This window comes from Coregonus lavaretus (genome assembly GCF_964263955.1).
Source record: "Coregonus lavaretus genome assembly, chromosome: 31".
In the NCBI taxonomy this organism is placed as follows: domain Eukaryota; kingdom Metazoa; phylum Chordata; class Actinopteri; order Salmoniformes; family Salmonidae; genus Coregonus; species Coregonus lavaretus.
Window position 1 is genome coordinate 9234169 of NC_140018.1, and position 19799 is coordinate 9253967.

The 19799-nt window shown below is 43.2% G+C and overlaps 1 protein-coding gene and 1 pseudogene across 2 annotated transcripts in view; one reads left to right on the forward strand and one right to left on the reverse strand.

Moving 5' to 3' along the window:
• Positions 1-392: 392 nt before the first annotated feature.
• On the reverse strand, positions 393-6474 carry LOC311106758 (F-box only protein 16-like; annotated as a pseudogene). Its single transcript has 7 exons — positions 6379-6474; positions 6244-6279; positions 5804-6010; positions 5288-5452; positions 4928-5207; positions 1381-1442; positions 393-659 (listed from the first exon to the last, which is right to left on the reverse strand). The product of its transcript is annotated as an F-box only protein 16-like (transcript).
• Positions 6475-12665: 6191 nt separating this feature from the next.
• Positions 12666-19799, forward strand: part of LOC311106632 (frizzled-3-like) — a gene marked incomplete at both ends in the record, with an annotated part of 37824 nt that continues 30690 nt past the window's right edge. Inside the window, one exon of the mRNA XM_084149023.1 lies at positions 12666-12971. Coding sequence (XP_084005149.1) covers positions 12666-12971 — 306 coding nt within the window. The remainder of the gene's footprint in view (positions 12972-19799) is intronic.

Consider the following 19799-nt stretch of genomic DNA (forward strand, 5'->3'; position numbering starts at 1 on the left):
AGCTTTGAGTAAGAATGTAATGTCACATGTTGCCGTGGACAGAGAGACTTCAGCACAGAGACAAAGAAAGGATTCTTATTTGATGGAGAGCTCTATCATTCTGTTATGGTTCCAACAAGAATGTACATTGAAAGGATTGGTCTAACTAGGTGTGATCCTGTGTGTCCTCTGATGAGAGAAAGGAAGGAACAAAGGATGGAATGGAGGAACAAAGGATGTAAGATGGAAGGAGAGAACGAAGGTGGAAGGAAGGAAAGAGGGAATGAAGGAAGGAAGGAAGGAAAGAGGGAAGGAAGGAAGGAAGGAAAGAGGGAATGAAGGGACGAAGGAAGGAAGGAAGGAAGGAAGGAAGGAAGGAAGGAAGGAAGGAACTGAAGAAAGAAAGATGCATTTTAAACATGCAGGTCATAGTGTAGTTTCTTACTGGGTGTGATTCTGTGTGTCCTCGTTGATGCCCTCAGTCCTTCCTGACTGAGCCTGTGCACCGCTGACCTCCCCGGACCAGGTCGTATCCCAGCGTTTTATTGGTTCAACCGAGACAGGCTCTTGACTGCTGCCTTGGTGACAGGGTACTCCAGGCTCTGTGTGGCCCACTGGGGGTGGAAACGGTTCTGCTGCCCTGCTCCAGAACCTGGACTCCGGTCCAAGGACAGGAACATCTAAGAGGGAGAAGAACAGATGCAGACACTGTATTTTCATGTGCTGTATGTCTACGTTTACATTTACATGTTAGTCATTTAGCAGACGCTCTTATCCAGAGCCACTTACAGTTAGTGAGTGCATACATTTTCATACATGTTATAGTGTCTTGATTGTCCCTATCCGTGTCAGATGATATTGTATTATTTAACAATATATTTAGGTGTTTTATCTTTTAGTTGGGTATTTCCACTGATAAAATGTGGTATTTCTGTAGACGGAAACACTTAGAATTTTCCTCTCCCCCTCCACTGAAGCAGCATCAGCGTTTTTGTCCACACACACACAGTCCCCTGGGTAGTGTATTAACATACATTTCCATTTAAAGTCTGTTCAATATGCATGATGCCTCTTGGTGTGTGGGTTGGTTCTTCTATCCTTGTAGGGACCTAAAATACCCAAAAGTCCCCAAAAGGAGAGTATAACAAGGATAATTCTCCCTTGTGGGGACATTTCCCACGTCCACATGAGGACATAGGCTATTCTAAGCTTAGGAGTTAGGTTTAGGGTTACGGTTAGGGTTAGAATTAGGGTAAGGGGTTAGTGGTTAGGTTTAGGCTTATGGTAAGGGTTAGGTTTAAGGTTAGGGAAAATAGGATTTTGAATGGAAATACATTTCAGATCCCCACGAGGATAGAAGAACAAAACTGTGTGTGTCACATTCTAATAAGAGGTGCTTACCAGTGACTTGGCCTTGTGTAGTTTATAATTGGCTGCAGACAGCTCTTTCTTCTTTGTGTTGTCTGGCTTGGCCTTGTGTAGTTTATAATTGGCTGCAGACAGCTCTTTCTTCTTTGTGTTGTCTGGCTTGGCCTTGTGTAGTTTATAATTGGCTGCAGACAGCTCTTTCTTCTTTGTGTTGTCTGGCTTGGCCTTGTGTAGTTTATAATTGGCTGCAGACAGCTCTTTCTTCTTTGTGTTGTCTGGCTTGGCCTTGTGTAGTTTATAATTGGCTGCAGAGAGCTCTTTCTTCTTTGTGTTGTCTGGCTTGGCCTTGTGTAGTTTATAATTGGCTGCAGACAGCTCTTTCTTCTTTGTGTTGTCTGGCTTGGCCTTGTGTAGTTTATAATTGGCTGCAGAGAGCTCTTTCTTCTTTGTGTTGTCTGGCTTGGCCTTGTGTAGTTTATAATTGGCTGCAGACAGCTCTTTCTTCTTTGTGTTGTCTGGCTTGGCCTTGTGTAGTTTATAATTGGCTGCAGACAGCTCTTTCTTCTTTGTGTTGTCTGGCTTGACCTTGTGTAGTTTATAATTGGCTGCAGACAGCTCTTTCTTCTTTGTGTTGTCTGGCTTGGCCTTGTGTAGTTTATAATTGGCTGCAGACAGCTCTTTCTTCTTTGTGTTGTCTGGCTTGGCATTGTGTAGTTTATAATTGGCTGCAGACAGCTCTTTCTTCTTTGTGTTGTCTGGCTTGGCCTTGTGTAGTTTATAATTGGCTGCAGAGAGCTCTTTCTTCTTTGTGTTGTCTGGCTTGGCCTTGTGTAGTTTATAATTGGCTGCAGACAGCTCTTTCTTCTTTGTGTTGTCTGGCTTGGCCTTGTGTAGTTTATAATTGGCTGCAGACAGCTCTTTCTTCTTTGTGTTGTCTGGCTTGACCTTGTGTAGTTTATAATTGGCTGCAGACAGCTCTTTCTTCTTTGTGTTGTCTGGCTTGGCCTTGTGTAGTTTATAATTGGCTGCAGACAGCACTTTCTTCTTTGTGTTGTCTGGCTTGGCATTGTGTAGTTTATAATTGGCTGCAGACAGCTCTTTCTTCTTTGTGTTGTCTGGCTTGGCCTTGTGTAGTTTATAATTGGCTGCAGACAGCTCTTTCTTCTTTGTGTTGTCTGGCTTGGCCTTGTGTAGTTTATAATTGGCTGCAGACAGCTCTTTCTTCTTTGTGTTGTCTGGCTTGGCCTTGTGTAGTTTATAATTGGCTGCAGACAGCTCGTTCTTCTTTGTGTTGTCTGGCTTGGCCTTGTGTAGTTTATAATTGGCTGCAGACAGCTCTTTCTTCTTTGTGTTGTCTGGCTTGGCCTTGTGTAGTTTATAATTGGCTGCAGACAGCTCTTTCTTCTTTGTGTTGTCTGGCTTGACCTTGTGTAGTTTATAATTGGCTGCAGACAGCTCTTTCTTCTTTGTGTTGTCTGGCTTGGCCTTGTGTAGTTTATAATTGGCTGCAGACAGCACTTTCTTCTTTGTGTTGTCTGGCTTGGCATTGTGTAGTTTATAATTGGCTGCAGACAGCTCTTTCTTCTTTGTGTTGTCTGGCTTGGCCTTGTGTAGTTTATAATTGGCTGCAGACAGCTCTTTCTTCTTTGTGTTGTCTGGCTTGGCCTTGTGTAGTTTATAATTGGCTGCAGACAGCTCTTTCTTCTTTGTGTTGTCTGGCTTGGCCTTGTGTAGTTTATAATTGGCTGCAGACAGCTCGTTCTTCTTTGTGTTGTCTGGCTTGGCCTTGTGTAGTTTATAATTGGCTGCAGACAGCTCTTTCTTCTTTGTGTTGTCTGGCTTGGCCTTGTGTAGTTTATAATTGGATGCAGACAGCTCTTTCTTCTTTGTGTTGTCTGGCTTGGCCTTGTGTAGTTTATAATTGGCTGCAGACAGCTCTTCTTTGTGTTGTCTGGCTTGGCCTTGTGTAGTTTATAATTGGCTGCAGACAGCTCTTTCTTCTTTGTGTTGTCTGGCTTGGCCTTGTGTAGTTTATAATTGGCTGCAGACAGCTCTTTCTTCTTTGTGTTGTCTGGCTTGGCCTTGTGTAGTTTATAATTGGCTGCAGACAGCTCTTTCTTCTTTGTGTTGTCTGGCTTGGCCTTGTGTAGTTTATAATTGGCTGCAGACAGCTCTTTCTTCTTTGTGTTGTCTGGCTTGGCCTTGTGTAGTTTATAATTGGCTGCAGACAGCTCTTTCTTCTTTGTGTTGTCTGGCTTGGCCTTGTGTAGTTTATAATTGGCTGCAGACAGCTCTTTCTTCTTTGTGTTGTCTGGCTTGGCCTTGTGTAGTTTATAATTGGCTGCAGACAGCTCTTTCTTCTTTGTGTTGTCTGGCTTGGCATTGTGTAGTTTATAATTGGCTGCAGACAGCTCTTTCTTCTTTGTGTTGTCTGGCTTGGCCTTGTGTAGTTTATAATTGGCTGCAGACAGCTCTTTCTTCTTTGTGTTGTCTGGCTTGGCCTGGTGTAGTTTATAATTGGCTGCAGACAGCTCTTTCTTCTTTGTGTTGTCTGGCTTGGCCTTGTGTAGTTTATAATTGGCTGCAGACAGCTCTTTCTTCTTTGTGTTGTCTGGCTTGGCCTTGTGTAGTTTATAATTGGCTGCAGACAGATTTTTCTTCTTTGTGTTGTCTGGCTTGGCCTTGTGTAGTTTATAATTGGCTGCAGACAGCTCTTTCTTCTTTGTGTTGTCTGGCTTGGCCTTGTGTAGTTTATAATTGGCTGCAGACAGCTCTTTCTTCTTTGTGTTGTCTGGCTTGGCCTTGTGTAGTTTATAATTGGCTGCAGACAGCTCTTCTTTGTGTTGTCTGGCTTGGCCTTGTGTAGTTTATAATTGGCTGCAGACAGCTCTTTCTTCTTTGTGTTGTCTGGCTTGGCCTTGTGTAGTTTATAATTGGCTGCAGACAGCTCTTTCTTCTTTGTGTTGTCTGGCTTGGCCTTGTGTAGTTTATAATTGGCTGCAGACAGCTCTTTCTTCTTTGTGTTGTCTGGCTTGGCCTTGTGTAGTTTATAATTGGCTGCAGACAGCTCTTTCTTCTTTGTGTTGTCTGGCTTGGCCTTGTGTAGTTTATAATTGGCTGCAGACAGCTCTTTCTTCTTTGTGTTGTCTGGCTTGGCCTTGTGTAGTTTATAATTGGCTGCAGACAGCTCTTTCTTCTTTGTGTTGTCTGGCTTGGCATTGTGTAGTTTATAATTGGCTGCAGACAGCTCTTTCTTCTTTGTGTTGTCTGGCTTGGCCTTGTGTAGTTTATGATTGGCTGCAGACAGCTCTTTCTTCTTTGTGTTGTCTGGCTTGGCCTGGTGTAGTTTATAATTGGCTGCAGACAGCTCTTTCTTCTTTGTGTTGTCTGGCTTGTTGGTGATGATGACCCCCTGTTCTTTACTTAGATGATGTCACAGGAACACCAGGTCAAGTTACATGGGAATTCATAGCCTAATTAAACCAATGTGCTGATTGTTCAATTCAATACAACTGTATTTATCCCAGGCCACAGGGCAGTTCATAATAGGTTGTGCTTTCATTTGGGAATGAACACACACACACTACCAGAGGAAGTGGTCTTACATCATACTCTATGGGGTCCAGATTCTCCAGATAGTTAAATTGCACGGTGTCAGTGGGGTATCTGTCTGCACCCCTCCACGGGGGCAGCCCCTTCAGCTGGGACCCTCCTGACCCTCTCGTGGTGCCACCATCGCCCATCTCTCGCTGGACGGGGGCTGCGGACTGCACCTCTCTGACGATACTTTCTGATTGGTCAAAGGTCACAGTGTTTATGGACGTCACCTCAGGGAGGATGAACTCTTGCTGTGAGGGAGTCTGAACACACAGGTTTCACAAGAACTGTGTCTGTTCCTTGCAGGTCGTTTTAAACACTGTCCAGGCCTCCAGTCACTCACCTTAGGTTTGCCGATGTGGAGCTCCAGTACTGTCTCTATGTAGTGTCTCTTCCAGACCCCCTGTTCAATCGGTGTCGGGGCAAAGTTGATGCACCAGCCCAGTCTGAGACACTTGGGCATCCACAGCTGGTCCATCTCAACTATACCCTTCCAGTGCCAACTCACCTGCCAACACAGGTATACAGATACCACTAACATGGGGCATGGCATAACACAGTATATTAAAGTGTGGTGTCTTATGTATTGAACACTTACTTTGTCTTAGTAGAGACGTTCCTGAAGTTAAGAGAATGGGGCCCTGTCTCCTTATCAATACAGTAGTCTCATAATAGTTGAGGTATAATGGCACATACCCTGCAAAATATCGGAAAAATCTTCAGTCACATAAGTTGTTTACTGTTAGCCTCGTTAAACCACCCTGATCGTCAGCACAGCAGTCAGTCTGGTTTCACAACGCTAGTTTACTGTTCAAATTCTGCTATTACAAAGACCAGAAACAGACATTCCAGACCCTACCTGTGCACACCTGCAGAGGCTTCTGGGGTCAAGGAAAGAGAAGACATACAGAGAGAGAACTCTGGGCAGGACAGAGGTAAAGTCTAGGTTCTCCTCTGAAACCCTCTTGGTCAGGTTGTGATGGAGGGACTTTAGCTGGCCCGTGGAACACTGCGAGAAGAGGACCCGTAGAACCGCCTTTCTCTGGCTGTCACTCCACTTGTCAAATTGACAGACAGACAGACAGACACATAGGCAGGAATGGAATCAGTTCATCCTAAGTGACGTATAGAAGCACATCCTTCCAATGTGGGTAAAAAAGTGTTTTTGTAGACTTGTGAAAAGCTGTCAAGTGGTTGTGGTCCTTCTGGATTGCTGTATAGGCTACCTAACCGCTGCAGATTCACCATGGTTAATATTTTATAGGTTTTTTAACTTTCCATTTTTGGAACCTCACTTACCCACTTTCCCAGCAGGTTACTTCTCTCTTCAAATACCTGAAGGAGGGAGAATAGTTTATCTAAGTACACACACACACACACGCTGATAAGATTATGTTAAAAGTAGATTCTTATAGAGATTACAGTGATCTTTACATTGTTATTAGACAGCTGATGGTTAAGAGGTATCCAGGCGTTCCTCTTGACCTGCTTCTTTGCAAATATTAGTGAGGTCTTCGCTGCAAAGGGCATCTTTCAGCTGGACTGGACCTCAGGTTCAACTGTCAGCAACAAGTCAGATCTGTGTAGAGGAAGAAGACTTTATCACCTGGTAGAGACATGCAGTGAATCATAATTATTACATGTCTTTTTTGCATGATTCTGTCATTAAATCAGAGAGTATAGCCTAAAAAGCTCTCCATGGTCAATCCGACATCTGCAGTGGCCCTACAGCATTTACTGTGATATGGCCTCTGCAGAAGTTAGGGCATTCATACTTCTTGCTCTTCGCAGAGCATAGCAAAGGTGTTGTGAAGGAAGTTGTCAAGGAAGTGAGTTTGTGGTTATACCGGACCTCCAGCCCCCATCTACGGTCAACCAATCATGTCAATGCGGAGCTATATGGAGCCCTCGGCATTGCAGTGGCGACCCGTCATTCAGGGCAGGTGGAGCAGAACCTGTTTAGCTAAAAAAAAAATGTTTAGTTGTTGCTGTTTTGCATGTTATTTTGGCATTAATTCGTGTCACATATTAGTTTGCAAACAATGTAAAAACACATTTATTGAGTGAATAAAGACGCATACAAACATGGTCTCTTTCTTGCTTTCTTGAGTAAGGCAGCTCCAAAATGCAGATGTTTCAGCATAGCTCAGTGCGTTCTGTAGTGGAAAATACAGAGCGTAGGCGTTGGTAATCTTCTCTAGTTGCGCTGTGATTGGCTCAGTGTTCTGTCACTCATGGGGACACTACATCACCGCATAATCTACAGGGAGACCTAGGCAGTTCAAGCCCCCTTGGGTGCTGCCATAGATTTATATTAGAAGTGCCTGTCCAAGAAGGCTCAAGGTCATTGCCCACAGATAAAATGGCGTCAAATCACGTTATATCTACCTTAGCTTTGATTGGACTGATCATGTCAACATCATACTTTCAAAATCTTAGCTAGCAAGCTAGACAAGCAGTCATCATCATGAACCAGGTCGACCAACTACTGGCAAATCCTTTTCAATCCTTGTCATATGAAGAGAAATTATAGACAAAAGGTATCGGTGCTCATCGGCCATTGGACATAAACATTACACAACAAGTTGGAAATCGTAAATTCAACAATGAGTGGTTTGGAAGGAATCAGTGACTAACTGCAAGCGTTGGAAAACAATCACTACAGTAGGTCTATCTCAGTATCTTATTCATTATTTTAGGCAATGTTAGAATGATGTCATTGTTTTGCTTACTTTGTGTATTATAATTAGCTTTCTTGAGGAGGAGGGGATACTATATAATGTTTTTGGGTCTATAACCACGTTTGCCAGTGACATTCTCTTCCCATTCAAATATTTGTTTTCAACAAAAAGTTCAGTAATAGACCCATGTAATTCCAATTGATATTGCGAGGGTTGTTTTGTTTGCTCTATGTGCAGTCTGTGCGTCAGTACATTGTATATAAAAGTGGATGCTCATGATTGTATTTTCTTTCCTTTTTAGACCACATAGACCTAATAAAATACTTTAAATGGTAGGCTAACCGAGTCTCTCTCTCTCTCTCTCTCTCTCTGTGTGGTGACTTAAAGAAGAGTAAAATTAAGGCCTCAACATCTTGCTGAATTTATCTGAACTAACATCTATCTGAATTTTTGTCATGTCCATTTTGAAAGTGCTGAACGAATAGGCCTACCTCGTCGCAGCTCGTTTACTTGCACTTTCTTATACTTAGAGCTAAGTGTTAATGATATAAGAATAAACATGATGAATTTACTGAACATACGTTTTGTAATGTTTGTGTATGGTTCAAAACTCATTTTGGTGTTTTGTGTATGGTTCAAAACTCATTTTGGTGTTTGTTATTATTGAAGGAGAATGCGGTTCTTATTGACTTACACAAATCCACAAGGAGTCAGTAGTAACCACATTTGTTTAAGCAAGTCAGCTATGGTTTTTAAAAAGCCAGTAAATGAGGCTGAATGAACTGTTTCGCTGCCAGACAAGGCTCCGCTGATAGCCAGGTGTAGCAGTGTTAAGGATTCACTCCATGGTGCTGAAAAGAAAGTTCTGCTGTTGGGACAGCTTTATGTAAGCCCTAACAGTAGTGCAATTAATGTATTGTTTAGTGTTGTCGCTTTGCTGGCATGCATCCCAAACATTTTTGGGGAGTTTGCCCCAACAAAATGTACATGCTAAAATCGCCACTGCGGTATGGAGCTTGATTTGGCCTCTGCATGCCTCCCGAGGATCCGCAATGACGTCACATCCATATGAAGCCTCTGACCACATTTTCGGATCAAGCATAAATTGGCTTTTATTAGCCAATGCATAAAAGTCACATAGAAAGGAGATCATATTATTATCTATATTAGATGGTCATTGTCTACTGGACTAGTCCTACCATCAATTTCCTCCCGCCTCACATTTACGTCATTTAGCAGACGCTCTTATCCAGAGCGACTTACAGTTAGTGAGTGCATACATTATATATTTTTATTTTTTCATACTGGCCCCCAGTGGGAATCGAACCCACAACCCTGGCGTTGCAAACGCCATGCTCTACCAACATCCCTGCCGGCCATTCCCTCCCCTACCCTGGACGATGCTGGGCCAATTGTGCGCCGCCCCATGGGTCTCCCGGTCGCGGCCGGCTAAGACAGAGCCTGGATTCGAACCAGGATCTCTAGTGACACAGCTAGCACTGCGATGCAGTGCCTTAGACCACTGCATCACCACTGCGCCTCCAACGCATAATGATGGGGCATGCATAGTTATTATGACAATCACGAATCCTCAGTGATATGTATTCATATCTTGTCCATATGATTACCAGTAAATGTCACTGTGTTCTGGAAGCATTCATACAGTTGACCAGTTTCCATATTAATGGGTGTACCTAGGGTTCACCAGCCCCTCTCTATCCAACACTGTCACCGTCGCCGCTCTGCGTCATCAAGAGCAATGACATGAGCGGCACAAATACCGCTTGACACACATGGGTGGCGCTGTTGCCACCAACCGAAATACAATCCACACACACAAGGTGCGGCATGCATGTGGCTTCAACGGACACACACTGTTTACAATGTTGCAAAACACACGCTGGGCATGTTGCACCAAAGGATTTTGTTTAGTTTGCTACAAATCAAATGTTGCCATTCAGCTAGCTTGATGACTTCGTGTTGCAATATGAAGTAAAAGCCTATACTATTTACACGTGTGTGCCCCACTGAAGGCCTATACCTGGAATAAAATAAAAACGTAAAAAATAGAGAAATATGGTATCCATATAGTTTTTATTATTCCAGGTATAGACCTTCATTGGGGCACATAAATGTGTAAACCTAATTCAAAAAGTAATTTTGTCATTTCAAAACTGAAATTGTATTTTGTTTTTAGTAGGCTAGCCTAAATATTTGAAAACATTCATAGGGCTACACACAACTACTGCAAGATAGAAAAGGCATTGGGTTCAATTGGCTGCCGCGTCCGGGTTTAATGAGCGCTCTCGCTATTCGAGAACATCATCGCATTCGTAAACCTGCTGGGAGAGGAGGAGGGAGGAGGGGGAGAGGAGTGGGCTATTCACTCATTGGTACCGGCTCGGGGAGCGGCGAAGACCCCTACACGTTAATTATTTTCCCGACAGAAAGGTAAATCTTATTTTATTATATTTTCTGTCACTCGCCTAAATATTTTCTGTTTATTGCGAACACATGTAGCCTGTTGCCAATACCGCTGGCGGGATCGTAGTAACATTATACAATCGGGATACGCTTGTAGTGATTCTGTTTATGTAGAATAGCCTTCATACATTCAATATCAGTTGAGATGAAGTAGCCCAAACGTCATCTTTTGTTCTGCTTCATTTTTATTTGTCGGAATGGATAACATTGGTTTGGCCATTACGCGCGGTCGGAGGAGTGGCCAGCTGGCTTTGACAAATATAAACTACTACACTTTCATGTCATCACTGTTGTGTCTACCGGTAGTTTTGTAACATTGTTCCAAGCATGTTATGCACGTAAAGCCAGCCGGAGACGTGAGTAAATGCTATTACGCACGGTAATTTGACTACAGTGCAAGACACTACCGGTATATTACATTTTTTAATATCACATATTGTGTCAAACCTTTTGGTTATCTTACGTGTCATATTTTAAAGTGCATGATCTGTTGGCTGTTCTATAGTAATAATGGGATGGTAGTGGTAATTAAGAATGCTGTGGCAAAGAGCTTCTGGGAATAATTATCTTCCTACAGGGTCTGTGCCTATTTACAGAGACAATATACAGTATAATGCACATTTCTGTGCTATAACTGTACACTTATCAGTGTTTGATTTGGGATGAAAGAAGTGCAGCTGTCTTTTTCCAAGTCGGTCCATTAGACTATGTTCACCGAAATTCACAAATGACATTATGCTAAAGACTTCTGATCATTCACTGTTAAGGGTTCATACACATTTTCCATGACTTTTCCATGACTTTTAACCACATTTTCATGACTATTATTATAGCCTACACGAAAAAGTAAGCATTATTGACACTGGAAGGCTGCTGTGTTTAATCTCATGTAGGCCTACCATCTCCTGTCGTTGTGCCCTTGACAAAGGCACTTAACCCCCCACAAAGTAGACCTCCATCAGGAGAGCTCCTGGGTGTGCGGCCTTGGCTTTTGATCCAGCCCTGAAACATCCAAGTCTGCCACCCTTGATATAAAATATTGCAACATTAGAACCAAATACTTTTGTCTTTATAAAAGTATTCCCTCATTCAATGAATCAGGGATTAAATGGATAAAATAGGCTACTTCAAAGCAAGGTATCTAACTAGACATGTTTATATATAAGGTTAAAATATTCATGTTTCAGGGGAGATCTAAGCACGGCAAGTTATTTGTCAATTAGTCTATTCTTAGAATATTTTTTACGTTTTCGTAATTACATGGCTACTGTTTAATAGAGGGGAATCATAGCTTTCCAATGGTGCAGATTTAATTAGGCTATCTACAGTGCCGGTGGAAAGGCGACAACCACATTAATGCTTAGTTAGATATAGTTAACTAGCGTGATAACTGCTACAAGTTATGTTTTGAATTGGATATCTAGTTAGTCTGTCTGTCATTATTTTATACCTGCTGCAGAAATGTCGCGCTCTCTCTCCTCGGGCAACCGCACACACGCAGCACACATAGACACTCACTGAAAGGTCATTCCGATAATGGGTGATATGTAGATTTTTAAGTGATTGATGATATTTAAAATGTGTGCCTTTATGAATTAAATTAACAACAATTATTAAACACATTTCCATGACTTTTCATGACCTTACAAACCCTAATTTCACCGTTTGGAACAGCGCATCATGCGCATACAGGTCGGCGAATTTACAATCTGCACAATCTCAAACAGCCTACTGTCAAGCACAGATTCACAGATTAGTGGAAAATAAACTTGAACAAAGCGTAATCAGGAAATTAATGCCCACTCTCCATTGCTATTTAATGCAGACCTCGCCTTCATTACTCTTTGATCAACCTTTTTTGCCTCGGTCTGTAAATCTGGGCCGGCGATAGTCTATTTTGTTTTATAGAGGAGCTGGTACACAATTACCAAAATAATTTGAAGTGCTGGTAGGGCGCTCCGGACAGCACCTGCCCAAGTCAAGCACTGACTATAATGGTATTCTACTGTTACTACATAGATAGAATTAGTGTACAAATTCTACTAATTAACTTATTCCATATCCACATACCATATTCTAATTGTCATGAAAGGACAATAATGGATAATTTTTTGTAAAGAGCCTCTTAAAATATTGTGCAAAGATATAACTAATTTTAGTTATGCAATTATTGACTTTTGGAAGCAGGTATTATTCAGGCTACAATGTGCTTACCTTTCTCTCTCTATTTCCCCCCAGATCCCTTGACATCTACACCTATTGCAGGGATCCACTCTCCGATCTAAATCATTGTTTATAATCTGTGTATAAACAGTGGCGTGGTGAGAAGGGGACCCCTGTGGTCAGACAACCCAACGCCAGGCCTCATGCTCAGGTGATGAAGATCCTATGACTCAAGAGGGTGATGGATACAGCCAGCCTCAGCCATGGCGGCCATCTTTTTACACACACAGACTGGTACACTCTGAGACCAGGAACAGGACCAGTCTCTCCCCTGATCGCCACTTATCTATACCCATACTCCTCGCTCTCGGTCACCGACCTACTGCTTTGTGAATGAGGCTGATGATTTGGCCTGTCCCTGTCCGCAGCCTGGGTCCTTCCCTAACCCTGTCCTTGTCCGTGCACCAGCCTGCGGGGACCATGGAGCTGCTGTGGGTGTTGTGTGTGTCCTTTTTGATTGCTCCAGCAGTGGTGGTGGTGGTGGAGGCCATCCCCATGGAGTCTGCAGCTGGGAGCCACAGCATGTTCACCTGTGAACCTATCACCCTGCGCCTGTGTCAGGGGCTGCTCTATAACTCCACCTTCATGCCCAACCTCCTCAACCACTACGACCAGCAGACCGCCGCGCTCGCCATGGAGGTAAACACTGACTCGTAGTTTTTCATCTCTCTCTCTCTCTCTCTCTCTCTCTCTCTCTCTCTCTCTCTCTCTCTCTCTCTCTCTCTCTCTCTCTCTCTCTCTCTCTCTCTCTCTCTCTCTCTCTCTCTCTCTCTCTCTCTCTCTCTCTCTCTCTCTCTCTCTCTCTCTCTCTCTCTCTCTCTCTCTCTCTCTCATTTCAGGCATTGCCATTTAGTTGGGATAGTAAGATTATTGCTGCTGGGTTTAATCAAGTGCTTGAGTAGTACCATGTGTCTGGATGAAGAGACTGCAACTGTACTGCAACTGTACTGCAACTGTACTGCAACTGTCCTTATCTGTGCCAGACTCTCTGATACATCCAGAGAGAAAGTAAGTGAGAGAGAGAGAGAGAGAGAGAGAGAGAGAGAGTCTATTAAGGGTGTGGCTTTCATATAGTTATTTTTGGCCACCTGTGAGAGTAAATGTAATTGCTATTCATCATGCTAAATTTGTACACTGCAAATTAGAATTTTCCTTGAATATTTCTGCACATTATATATTTTAATATTGTTTATTAGCTCCGACCTGAATGGAGTCTCTCTCTCTCTCTGGCTAAACAACAACTTGTGTGTGTTTTTTTTAAAACAGTTGTGTGAATGACAGGGCTGTCTATCTGAAGGAGGAGGTGGCCAATCCCTCTCTCTCTCTCCGTCTCCTCTGCCGTATCTCAGTCTTTTGTCTTTCGCTCCCTCCCCTTCCCCCACGCAAGGTACACTGTACGGTTGCCTGGGAAACAGGTCCCAATTGTGTTGTTAACAAAGGAGCAGGCTTTCTGTGGCTCTCAGGAGGTGGTCCACGCTCGCCGCCCTCTGACCTCTGCTGAACACACCATGGCCCGCCTTCAAACTAGTCCCTCCGTCAGTTGGTGCATCAGCCGTTGTCATGGCAGTCAGGGTAGAAATGCAGAGAATTGAGCAGAGAGTGGGAAAGGAAGGAAGGCGCAGAGAGGGAGAGAGAGGAGGAAGGAGAGGGGGAGAGAGGAGGAAGAGGGAGGGAGAGAGAGGAAGAGGAAGGGAGAGAGAAAGGAGAGGGAGAGAGAGGAGGAAGAGGGAGGGAGAGAGAGGAAGAGGGAGGGAGAGAGAAAGGAGAGGGAGAGAGAGGAGGAAGAGGGAGGGAGAGAGAGGAAGAGGGAGGGAGAGAGAAAGGAGAGGGGGAGAGAGGAGGAAGAGGGAGGGAGAGAGAGGAAGAGGGAGGGAGAGAGAAAGGAGAGGGGGAGAGAGGAGGAAGAGGGAGGGAGAGGGAGACAGAGGAGGAAGAGGGAGGGAGAGAGAAAGGAGAGGGGGAGAGAGGAGGAAGAGGGAGGGAGAGAGAAAGGAGGGAGGGAGAGAGAGGAAGAGGGAGGGAGAGAGAGAGGAGGGAGAGGGAGAGAGAGGAGGAAGAGGGAGGGAGAGAGAAAGGAGGGAGGGAGAGAGAGGAAGAGGGAGGGAGAGAGAAAGGAGAGGGTGAGAGAGGAGGAAGAGGGAGGGAGAGGGACACAGAGGAGGAAGAGGGAGGGAGAGAGAAAGGAGAGGGGGAGAAAGGTAATGATTGAGGGAGGGATAGATGGGAATGGAAGATAGATCCAGGAAAGTGTGAGAGAGACTTCTTCCAGATATAGTAGTAAATCACTCAGATCAGTTGTATGTGTAGATACAGTACAATGTTGATTCATCTGTCATTGATTCTCTCATCAGTGATTTCATTTTAGTCAAAAATAAGCTTAACCGAACCTTGGTCTTGGAATAGACATCTAAAAATACAAAAATTTCACACACACACAAACCTCAAAGTAACAATTCGTTTTTTTAATTGATGTATTTTCGAGGGCAGCCATTTCCAGATGACTGCATCTAATTTGACCACTTTTTCTGATATCCAAATGTCTTAAATCACGTTACTGCAAATTGAAATTGCCATACTTTCATACCTACCCTCAGGGCTAGAACAGTACTTGACACAACTGGATGTACTGTGTTACATGCTTGAGCCCCTTACATAGTAACAGTGGAGTGAGAGGCCTGGCTCTGGGGCAACAGCACGCGACGGAAGGACGCACACACACACACACAGACAGACACACACACACACGCACGCACACGCACACACAGACGCACACACACACACACACACGCACACACACACACAGACGCACACACACACACGCACACACACACACACACACACACACACATACACACACACACACAGGCTTTGTGGCAACAGCAAGCCAACCTCTGTGGCAGACACACAGCAGCTGTTTCTAATGTGACCAAGTTACCATAATCCACTGTTCTGTTCCAGAGGCCGCAAGACAAGACATCTTCACATTTGCTTGGGCTGCCGTATGGATAAAGATAACACACACACACACACACACAGGAAGACCCCCCTCCATACAGACACACACCCTGTACCGTACATTCATCTCCTCCTACAGCACACATTTTGTCCTGGGGGTGAGGAGGGAGGGAGGGAGGGAGGGAGGGAGGGGAAACCCAGATGCATCCACTTGAAGTTCATTAGATCAGCCCTGTCCTGTCTCTGTCCTGTCTGTCCTGTCTCTGTCCTGTCTGTGTGTGTAATGCACCATGACAGGGCTCTGATGAGGTAATGCATGTCACCGGACTGGAGACTTGCGAAGGTGCCACCCTGTTTTATTCTATACAGAGCAGATAAATGTGGATGTTTTTGCCTGCTTGCTTGATCTTAAAGATTTGGTTAGGAAGATGGTGCCAGGTGTGTCATAAGGAAGATGGTGCCAGGTGTGTGATAAGGAAGATGGTGCCAGGTGTGTCATAAGATGTTGGTTTAATGAAAAGGAATGCTGCTGAGTTGGTGTAACAGACAGATTGGTCACTATGAAGGAAGTTATTCCCATAGAGACCCTATAATACGCTCTAAAGTCTGGAGTCAATCCGTATTGCAGAAGAAACGCACTATAGTGCGATTGAAATTTAAAGGCAATGTTCCCACGTTCGCGGAGAATGCATTCACGCCACAGTACATATGTCGGCTAAATCAAAAATTACCTTTACATTTCAATTGCACAATAACACAGATTTTCCTTGAGACGGATTGAATCTAGCCCTAAATCTGTTGTTCTTCCTATTTTAAAGCAAGCGACCTCAGGGCCTTTTATTCATAAATGATTGATATGACTGCTTAAAGGATCAGTTAATGATTGATTTGACTGGTTGATGGATCAGTTAACGATTGATTTGACAGGTTGATGGATACATTTTTGACAGGTGTCTTCTCTGACGTGTTGCGGTGCAGAATCAGGTTGCTGACCTACTCCCAACATGTTCTCCAGACCATGAAGGGCAGGTTATTGCCTGTAGCTGTTAACCGTGTGGTCGGTGTATCAAACTAAGCAGCTCATTCGCGAAACCCTAAATATTGTATTGAATGTGGAGTGTGCAATTTGAAGAGATTAGTATGAAAATGTATGCACTAACTGTAAGTCGCTCTGGATAAGAGCGTCTGCTAAATGACAAATGTAATGTAAAATGTAGGTGTGTACGTGAACCAGTCTACTGAAAGACACAGAAACAACAGAATAAACCAGACTAGTACAGATACAGTAGAAAGTGATCAAAGCCTACACAAAATCATTTCATTTCCCTGGTGATGATGATGATGACACATGGCATTTGATATTACAATTTAATGCAGTAAAATATATTTTCCCAGGCGAGTGCGACTTGCTGTGAAGCACAAAAAAAAAACTGCATCTCTAGACTCAAATACTGTATGTGAGGATGGAATTCATTTATTATTTTGTCCAGATGATGTCAGTCATCTCAGATGTCTGTCTGAGCCTCACGTTCCAACAGTCACTAAACCATAATAAAACGACACATCAACGTCACCCCCTTTATGTTATGGCAGATGGAAAATCTGAAAGCAGAAATATTGCATTTGATATGTACAAGGCATTTACAAAAGCTGTCTGGATGTGGATGTGATGTGGGTTCTTTGTGTGGGAATCGGCAAGCCTAACAGCCGTCCTAATCCTTTTAAATACAGCCAGCCGTCTGTGAGGCAGCCCAGAACACTGGTGTCAGAAATGAGATCCTGTCTACTGCCAGGGTCTGCATTTATACATCATGATGAATGACTGGTGCAATACAGTATGTTGGTTAAGCTATGGTGATGATGAATGACTGGTGCAATACAGTATGTTGGTTAAGCTATGGTGATGATGAATGACTGGTGCAATACAGTATGTTGGTTAAGCTATGGTGATGATGAATGACTGGTGCAATACAGTATGTTGGTTAAGCTATGGTGATGATGAATGACTGGTGCAATACAGTATGTTGGTTAAGCTATGGTGATGATGAATGACTGGTGCAATACAGTATGTTGGTTAAGCTATGGTGATGATGAATGACTGGTGCAATACAGTATGTTGGTTAAGCTATGGTGATGATGAATGACTGGTGCAATACAGTATGTTGGTTAAGCTATGGTGATGATGAATGACTGGTGCAATACAGTATGTTGGTTAAGCTATGGTGATGATGAATGACTGGTGCAATACAGTATGTTGGTTAAGCTATGGTGATGATGAATGACTGGTGCAATACAGTATGTTGGTTAAGCTATGGTGATGATGAATGACTGGTGGATGTGCCTGCTATCTTAGTCATAGGAAGAGAGTGTGTGTGTGTGTGTGTGTATTGAATAGTGCTGCTGTGTATTTCTCTTTCTTGGAGACTGAATATAGATTAAGTTAATATAGGTTATAGGTGACATTAATATAGGTTATGTTAATATAGGTTAAGTTAATATAGGTTATGTTAATATAGGTTATGTTAATATAGGTGAAGTTAATATAGGTTATGTTAATATAGGTTAAGTTAATATAGGTTATGTTAATATAGGTGAAGTTAATATAGGCTATGTTAATATAGGTTATGTTAATAAAGGTTAAGTTAATATAGGTTATAGGTGACGTTAATATAGGTTATGTTAATATAGGTTATGTTAATATAGGTTATGTTAATATAGGTTAAGTTAATATAGGTTATGTTAATATAGGTTATGTTAATATAGGTGAAGTTAATATAGGTTAGGTTAATATAGGTTATAGGTGAAGTTAATATAGGTTAAGTTAATATAGGTTATGTTAATATAGGTTAAGTTAATATAGGTTATGTTAATATAGTGAAGTTAATATAGGTTATGTTAATATTGGTTATGTTAATATAGGTTATGTTAATATAGGTGAAGTTAATATAGGTTATGTTAATATAGGTGAAGTTAATATAGGTGAAGTTAATATAGGTGAAGTTAATATAGGTTATGTTAATATAGGTTATGTTAATATAGGTGAAGTTAATATACAGTGGGGAGAACAAGTATTTGATACACTGCTGATTTTGCAGGTTTTCCTACTTACAAAGCATGTAGAGGTCTGTAATATTTATCATAGGTACACGTCAACTGTGAGAGACGGAATCTAAAACAAAAATCTAGAAAATCACATTGTATGATTTTAAAGTAATTAATTTGCATTTTATTGCATAACATAAGTATTTGATACATCAGAAAAGCAGAACTTAATATTTTGTACAGAAACCTTTGTTTGCAATTACAGAGATCATACGTTTCCTGTAGGTCTTGACCAGGTTTGCACACACTGCAGCAGGGATTTTGGCCCACTCCTCCATACAGACCTTCTCCAGATCCTTCAGGTTTCGGGGGCTGTCGCTGGGCAATACGGACTTTCAGCTCCCTCCAAAGATTTTCTATTGGGTTCAGGTCTGGAGACTGGCTAGGCCACTCCAGGACCTTGAGATGCTTCTTACGGAGCGACTCCTTAGTTGCCATGGCTGTGTGTTTCGGGTCGTTGTCATGCTGGAAGACCCAGCCACGACCCATCTTCAATGCTCTTACTGAGGGAAGGAGGTTGTTGGCCAAGATCTCGCGATACATGGCCCCATCCATCCTCCCCTCAATACGGTGCAGTCGTCCTGTCCCCTTTGCAGAAAAGCATCCCCAAAGAATGATGTTTCCACCTCCATGCTTCACGGTTGGGATGGTGTTCTTGGGGTTGTAGACGAAAAAGCTATATTTTTCTCTCATCAGACCACATGACCTTCTCCCATTCCTCCTCTGGATCATCCAGATGGTCATTGGCAAACTTCAGACGGGCCTGGACATGCGCTGGCTTGAGCAGGGGGACCTTGCGTGCGCTGCAGGATTTTAATCCATGACGGCGTAGTGTGTTACTAATGGTTTTCTTTGAGACTGTGGTCCCAGCTCTCTTCAGGTCATTGACCAGGTCCTGCCGTGTAGTTCTGGGCTGATCCCTCACCTTCCTCATGATCATTGATGCCCCACGAGGTGAGATCTTGCATGGAGCCCCAGACCGATGGTGATTGACCGTCATCTTGAACTTCTTCCATTTTCTAATAATTGTGCCAACAGTTGTTGCCTTCTCACCAAGCTGCTTGCCTATTGTCCTGTAGCCCATCCCAGCCTTGTGCAGGTCTACAATTTTATCCCTGATGTCCTTACACAGCTCTCTGGTCTTGGCCATTGTGGAGAGGTTGGAGTCTGTTTGATTGATTGTGTGGACAGGTGTCTTTTATACAGGTAATGAGTTCAAACAGGTGCAGTTAATACAGGTAATGAGTGGAGAACAGGAGGCCTGCTTAAAGAAAAACTAACAGGTCTGTGAGAGCCGGAATTCTTACTGGTTGGTAGGTGAGGGATCAGCCCAGAACTACACGGCAGGACCTGGTCAATGACCTGAAGAGAGCTGGGACCACAGTCTCAAAGAAAACAATTAGTAACACA